Raw genomic sequence first — 8,248 nt, 5'->3', positions numbered from 1 at the left:
ATCAAGGTATATAAATACAGCGACAGATCTATTCAGGCCTTTTCAAATTGACTTCTCTTCTATTTAAGGTAACTAGTACTTTCTCTTTGGAATAACATGCGTGACCTAAAGATGTATCAACAGATGCATGCAATGCCCGCTGGGGATGTTAAAGCAACGCTCGAGGAGTTCTCGTTTCCTTGGAACAATAACGCTACAATCCTGGACATAGGATGTGGCGATGGTAGTATTACTGTGGATATTTGGCAATCGTACGCACCGAAGGACTTTAAAATGATTATTGGTAGCGATAAAAGCCAATTATGTGTGGACTTTGCAACGGAGCATTACAAGAGCGAACGTGTTCAATTTCTGAGGCTGGACATAGAAGAAGAGGTACAAAAGGAACTAGTGGGAAGCTCCGACCATGTAGTCTCTTCTTACACTTTTCATTGGGTGAATTTGCAAGAGTAAGTACCTATCAGGTCCCTTATACATTGAATTGAATAATGCTTTGTTAATGTACATTTCGAGATAAAATGTAATGCTGTACTATTAGTCTTAAAGGTCAAAATTCTTCTCCCTGTCTTTTTTTGTCCCCAAAAAATGTGACTGGAGCTTTTTGTATGGGATGAAATTTTTTTTTTAATGTTCCCCTGTTATAAAATAAAATCTACAGCTAGAAAGACATGCAACAGTACTCAATTTTTTTATTTAAAGACATAAATACAAACGTGACGAATAGTCACAACAAGACAACGAAAAAAAAAAAAGAGACAACGAAAATATTTTTTTCTACTCGTCAACTGTAATGCTTGAATTGAGATTTCGTATAGCAAACTATAATTGCGTACTTTCATGTATGAGATACAAACTCAACTATAAGATTCTTTTCGATACGTTGTAGTCAATTATATAAAAAAAATTAGCAATCACGTGTCGCCTTGCTCCCATTGAAAAGACAAAACGCGCTCCGCGGAGTTTATGTTTTTTGTAATACATTTTTGTCTACTGACATACTTACCAATTTTCATTAATTATGTAGGTTTCATAGAAATAAAAAGTATTATTTTAGATGACTCTTAGGAAAAGTATTGTATACAATAGTGATATAATCGAGCTTCTCAATCTCGTACCTTACTTAGGCAAATCAGTAAGCTTCGTTGCCTAAATACAGTACTCGACTGAAAAAATATATATATATATATATATATATATATATATATATATATATATATATATATATATATATCACGATTGTATAAAATACTATAGACCAAAAAATTATCAAAATTACAATTCTTTCTTCATATTTCTAGGACTGCATTCTCAAACGTGTACAAGCTCCTGGCGGAAGGCGGCAGTTGCCTGTTAATTTTTCTAGGATATTTCAAGCCGTATGAAAATTATCGCACACTTTCACGTTTAGAAAAATGGAGTGCAGATCTAAAAGATGTCAAAACTAAGTTTATGTCCCCGTATCATGACTCACAGGTAAGTATTATTTTCTTAGTAGTTAACTATTTATTTATTTTTATTTATTTATATTTTTTAGCTGTGGTGGCCGAGTGGATATGACGTCCGACTTTCAATCCAAAGATCGAGGGTTCAAATCCTGGCTCGTGAGCCAATGAGTCTTTCGGAACTTATGTAAGGAAAACATCGTGAGGAAACCAGCATACATCTGCGACGAAATTCAAAGGTGTATGTGAAGTCCCCAATCCGCAACGGACTAGCGTGGGGACTATAGCGCAAGCCCTCTCGCGCATGACAGGAGGCCTGTGCCCAGCAGTGGGACGTACTCGTATATAGGCTGAATTATTATTATTATTATTGTTGGTATTTCTTTATTTTCTCTCCGAATTGAAGAATTTTTGTTTCCATTATTATTAACTATTTATGATTAGTAATTTGCAAGTTGCAGAACATTCATAAAATTTCCGATAATTTCTAAAAAACTTACATGAAATATTCTCTTGCAAGTTTCCATTTAGAAAGTTCCCGTCAGATTAGGGGTTATTATTCAATGTTCTTATTCATTTAACACTTACATCGTTCGATGGCGTCTATTTCAAGTGTCATAGATGTCGAAACTAACTGTAAGAAGGTTTGGGGAAAATATTTCCTCATTTTGAAGATTCTCTTTGGCACATTGCTATTTACGATACGTGGTATTCTTGGTGGGTGTTGATTTATAAATTGTAAGTTTAATATAGGTTTTATCCTTTAAATAGAAATATTTTGAAATGTGTTGCTTAGTAATATTATATACATATATATTTGTGTCTCCTCCCCTCTCGCTTTCCAATCCTCCCTGTGCCGAGCAAGATCCCGCCAATTCCGCTGAAACCTATCCAAGTCGTCCCGCCATCTCTTCCTCGGTCTGCCTCTGCCACGACTACTCTGGGTATGCCAGCTACTGGCTATTTTGACCCATCTGTCATCATTTATCCGGGAGACATGTCCAGCCCAGTCCCACTTTAGCCTGGCGGTCTTCATCCCAACATCGACGACACGGGTTTTGGAGCGAAGCTCTGTGTTCCTCACCCTGTCAGATCTTCGGATACCCAGAATACTCCGCTCCATTGCCCTTTGGCAAACCTATACATGAAATTTAAATGTACCTGCATAAATCAATAATAATAAATAAATAAATAATTCTTTTGCAATTTGCAACACGCTGACATGAAATTAACAGTGACTAATTTATGTTAATAATAATTCGCCGAAAACAATATTTGTATTTAGTCTTAGTTTCAATATTATGTTGTTTGTAAGTTGTATTTTCAAAATATTTACATTAAAAAAAAGTTGTTCGTTTAAGTGACTCCAAATTCCAAAAGGATGTTTTTATTACCTCAGAACTCCGTGAGAACTACCTCATTACTTAACTAATTTGATTTTTTTTTTCAGTTCGGTCTCATTTTTGACAAAATATAGTTCTGATGATGGGACCCATGAGCAATCGCTAGGGTACTCCACAAGTCTTATAGGCATACTAATATTTGCCAAATATCGAGTTATTTTTTAATCTAAAACCAAAATGGAACTCCTCGGCAATAAATTGTTTACATTTTGGGGCTAATTGTGATTTTTATGAGATGCAGTAGGATTGTAAATAATTTTAATGGCATTTCAAATTGTTTCTGAAGTTAGTATTTTTCTATGAAATATTATTTTATGGGATTGGGCGGGACACGTCTGTAGGATGCACCCGGACAGATGGGCCAAAATAGCGACCGAATGGGCACCACAGATCACCCGAGGCAGAGGAAGGCCAAAAACGAGATGGCGAAACGACCTGGACTCATTTCGTGGCGACTGGCGGGAGCATGCACAAAGCCGTGACGAGTGGCGGAAAACAGGGGAGGCCTTTGCCCAGCAGTGGAACACAATGTAGGCTATTTAAAAAAAAAATTAATACGTTTTTAAAACATAATAAATTGATATTTTTCTAATTTACAGGATCCACAAAACGAAATAATTGAGGTCATGCAGCGAGTTGGCTTTAAAAATATCAGAGTAAAATTGCATCACAAAACCTTTGATTATGCTAGCGTTCAAGATTTTAAAAGTGAGTATTAGACTTTACAAGTAAAAGATATATTGGATGGCAGTATGGCTGGCTTTAACCAAGAGCAATTATTATCAATTTCCTAACCGTTTGAATTATTTGGATATCTGAAACTATAAAATCTATTGCTTGTATTATAGATATATTTCCTTAAGTATTTTTTTAAATGTACCTACCTACTGTCCTAGAGTTTATTATATATATATAAAATATAGGTAGCGCTGCTATCGTTTATTAAGATCTGTTTTCTGTAATTTTGGTAAACACTTCCAACAATGCCAAATTAATCCAAAAATGTAAAATGCAAAATGTTGTTTTGCCAACGTGTATTGTATAAAAAAAATGTAGGTACATGTAATACACGATGGCGCAGCCGCACGGCCTGTTAAGTCATTTCTCAGATGTGCCGTACGCGCTATATTTAATTTCGCATCTTGGAAGTTTTTGGTAATCCAGATTTCAATCGTATAAGTACAATAAATAACAGGTTTATTAGAGACATTAATTTCATGCAAAGTAGAATCGATGGACATCTTCCAAGAATTCATGCATATTCCCAATTAGCAAAATGTTATCATCCCACCAACTCGGTAATGACGTGTGCATCCTCTTTCAGATATGATGAAGTGTCTGAATCCCTTCGAAGGTCTGAAGGATAAGTGGAACGACTTTATGGATGACTACGTGAAATTGGACCCTAAAGCGGGAAATATCAGCTATCAGTTGTTAGTTGTTAGTGGTACCAAGTAATAAATAAATTAAATTAAATCATTTATTTCGGATAACAATACCCATACATTACTAATTACATAATATAATTAAAAAATATTTAAAAAAATATTACGTGTGTGTGTGTGCGTGTGTTAGCTCCGATGCACGACTGGACTGAATGAAAGGCCGGTTGACAGCTGACTAACTTTATTAGATTATCTTCCTATGCATCATTATTGATGATGTAGAGGGTGCTTTCGACAATACACCCACAGAGACCATACTTAATGGTATGAAATCAAAGGGTGTTGACGAAACCACCACCAGATGGGTACATAGCATGCTCTCGAACAGAGTAGCCACTCTGACCCTCAATACTATAGAGCATGAATTTTATACCACAAAAGGGTGCCCACAAGGAGGCGTTCTTTCCCCTCTATTATGGACCCTGGCAGTGGACCAACTTCTTGCAATTATGTCAGGCCAAGACTATGACACACAAGGATATGCCGACGACCTTGTAGTCATCATCAAAGGCCCTTGCCTCCACACAATATCAAACCTAATGCAAGGAGCTCTAAACACAATATTCAAATGGTGTAGAGAAAATGACTTGTCCATTAATCCGAGCAAGACTGTAATAGTACCATTCACAAGGAAACGAAAGCTCGAAAAGCTCACAGAACCAAGACTTAATGGACAAATAATACCATTCTCAGACGAGGTCAAGTACCTAGGGGTCACTTTCGACCAAAAGTTAACTTGGAACCCTCACCTAAGAAATATTATACAAAAAGCGAAAATGGCCATGTGGTCATGATGTCGAATGGCAGGAGCAAGATGGGGCATAAGACCCAAAATTGCTATGTGGTTATACACAGCGGTTGTGAGGCCCATAATTACCTACGCCTCCGCAGTCTGGTGTAACCAACCAAAAGACGGCAATAGAAACTCTAAACAGCCTGCAGCGCACGGCATGTTTAACAGCAACAGGCGCCTTCTCCTCGACACCGGGGGCGGCCCTAGACGCACTGCTCGATATTATACCACTCCACTTGCAGGTGCAAAAGGAGGCTAAGCAATGCGTCTACAGAATATGCACGCTAAACAGGCCAAAATGGCGCTCTCAAGCATTAACCAAACTAAAGGCCTGGGTTTTTGCAAATAGAACCCTTAGCATGCCCACCGATGACACGCACACTGAATGTCAGTTTAATAAACTGTACACAGTAGAAATACCTCCTAGAGACAAATGGACCAGCAACCAAATGTTCGTCGAAGAGGGAAGCCATATTTGGTACACGGATGGTTCCAAGAAGGGCATTGATGTAGGATGTGGGATCTATGGTGAGAGACCTAAGCTCAGAGCCAGCGTCAGCATGGGCACACAGGCCTCAATCTTCCAGGCTGAAGTCTACGCCATCAACAAATGTGCGGAGATTAACTTGGATAAAAACCTACGACACCAACAGATCTACATCAACTCAGACAGTCAGGCTGCTCTGCTGGCACTAGAATCCCTTGAGTCAAACTCAAAACTAGTCCAGAACTGTAAAACAAACCTCAATGCACTGGCAAACTCCAACAAAGTCACACTTAGATGGGTACCAGGGCACTCCGACATTAACGGAAACGAAGAAGCGGACGAACTTGCTAGAAAGGGCGCAGACACACCCCTGGTCGGCCCAGAACCGTTCTGTGGAATCACAAAACGGGATGCATATTCACTGCTCAGCAATTTAGAAAAAATAAGGGCAAACGATTGGTGGAAGTTCGTAAAAGGACAAGAACACTCGAAACCTTTAGGCGGGCCAGGGCAGATTCGTATTGAGACAGTTTCGTTTTTGGGCCCGAATCTGAGTAAGCCCGACTCTGTAGAGGCCAGATTCGCCATAGGTATCTTTCTGAACAAAACAATATCGACATACGACTTATTATATAGAAGTCACTTTCTTTTTAAAACAATTTCTGAGTAGGTCAGATTCGTATATGGTCCCGTGACATGACAGTAATACGTCTGATTGGTAATAAGTTGGGATCGGATTTATGCAGTTTCTTATCTCATCCGATTAGCAACGATTCGATTAAAATATTAAGCAGATTCTTTTAATGATGAATTCTGGAAATAACGCTTTCTTATTAGGACAGATTTTATGTATATTTAATTTCGAAAAGGCCAGGTACAATCAGCAGATATCTGAGATACTGGCCACTTTAAGATTAAATATGATAAAGTAATTAATAGATAGTTCTTAATGACAATGTCACAATGGTTATGTGATTTTCTGACCTACTCAGAATCCGGCATTATGAGAATCTGAAGAGCTAGAAATTTGAGATCTTAATAACCTGACATCTTAGGAACTTGGATAACTAATAAAATGCTCTATACATTATCGAACTTACTCAGAATCAGAATTAAATAGAAACTGGCAACCTTAGAGTCATACTTACTCAGATTTTGGCCTAAAACTCAACTGGTTTAATACGAACCCGTCTTGCCCCGCCTAAAGGACTCGAAAGCTCTAATCAAAGGGTTCAACAGCAAAAATGCTAGGGAGCTTCTAGGGCTCAAAAGACACAAAGCCTGCGCGGTGACCAGAATTTTGACTGGACACTGTAAATTGAACAAACACATGTTTCAAATTGGAAAGAAACAAGACGCGACATGCAGGTTCTGCCATGAGTCAGAGGAGACTGCAATGCACATTCTCTGCTCCTGTGGACCACTAATGTCAAAAAGAAGTACCCACCTAGGGCGGCACGTATTGCAACCCTATGAGGTACAGAACATTACGGCCCAAAGAATCTGGAATTTCCTGGATTCAACGGGCATCAGTAATGAACTTTAAAGGGCTGTCACAATAGACCAATGCCTGGTCGACGTGGCATTCAAAGGCCCACAAACTACAATAATAATAATAATAATGCATCATTATTTTGGTGGCCGGTTATTGTGAATAAGAAACATATAACATATCTCACACCGCGAATTTTTAACAAGATTTCCTTTGAAGACGAGTGTAACAGCAAAAACGTGTTAAAAACGAAACCACAGATTATATAATAGTTCTTACGAACAGATACTTATCTCTGAAAGAAAACGCAAATACCTACCGTTTTAATACCTACACAAAAATACAATGGAGTGACCTTCAACGCGCCGCTCCCCGCACCGCGTGCACCGGCACAACGCTAGGGTTGCCGCCGCTTAGAAATGATTTTACAAATAAGTACTTACTTTATCTATATATTCTAGAGAAGTTAATTCTCTGCCTACTTAAGTAGGTACTAATAAAAGTTTTAATAGTCAAACTAGCATTAGAACGTGCCATTTGTTGTATGAAAGGTTAGCGTAAAATAACTATGAGCAAGATCAGTAAGTAAGTAAGTAGGTAAGTACCTAAATATTCTTTATTGTGCACCATACAGTTAAAAAATACACTGAAAGCGAAATACAAGCTTAAGACTACCTACTCTTACTTAAGAACAGGCGGTCTTATCGCTAAAAAGCAATCTCTTCCAGACAACCAAGACAAGAGATAAGTTGCAATTCATAAGTAATTAAAATATTCCGTTTATGCGTTTCATTCCGACGAGTGACTGCGAAACATTATAAAAAGCCGTATCTCCGTGAAGTAACCGCAGCGTTTACGCCGTTTTATAAACCGCACAATAAACCCAGCAAAAAAATATTGTAAAACTTCGTTTGAAGTTTAAAACTTGATAGGTATTTATGTTACACAATAAAGAAAGATATTATAGAAAACATAAATAGACATACATCTTATATCGTAATTAAATAAAATAACAATAGGTACTTATACTGAGAATGTCTACTTACTTTTCCGATCTATCGGAAGAGCAAAAACGATATTTTTATTAGTTTTTTTTTTTGCATCCATCCACACTACAAGCTGTGTTATTTGTTCGTGACGAAGATATTTCTTTCGCATACATTTTGGCATATTCGAGCGCGCGGCA

The 8,248-nt window shown here is 37.8% G+C and overlaps 1 protein-coding gene across 1 annotated transcript; it reads left to right on the top strand.

Annotated features, from left to right (window-relative positions):
- Positions 1-4,321, top strand: LOC133517312 (juvenile hormone acid O-methyltransferase-like). The gene is made up of 4 exons (XM_061850569.1): positions 1-449; positions 1,299-1,473; positions 3,445-3,553; positions 4,170-4,321. The coding sequence occupies exons 1-4, from the start codon at positions 97-99 to the stop codon at positions 4,301-4,303; spliced, it is 771 nt and encodes a 256-aa protein (XP_061706553.1). The 5' UTR covers positions 1-96; the 3' UTR covers positions 4,304-4,321.
- Positions 4,322-8,248: the final 3,927 nt, after the last annotated feature.

This window comes from Cydia pomonella, chromosome 4, assembly GCF_033807575.1.
Source record: "Cydia pomonella isolate Wapato2018A chromosome 4, ilCydPomo1, whole genome shotgun sequence".
Classification (NCBI taxonomy): Eukaryota; Metazoa; Arthropoda; class Insecta; order Lepidoptera; family Tortricidae; genus Cydia; species Cydia pomonella.
The sequence above is the reverse complement of the archived record's forward strand: the minus strand, read 5'-3'. Positions and strand labels throughout refer to the sequence as shown.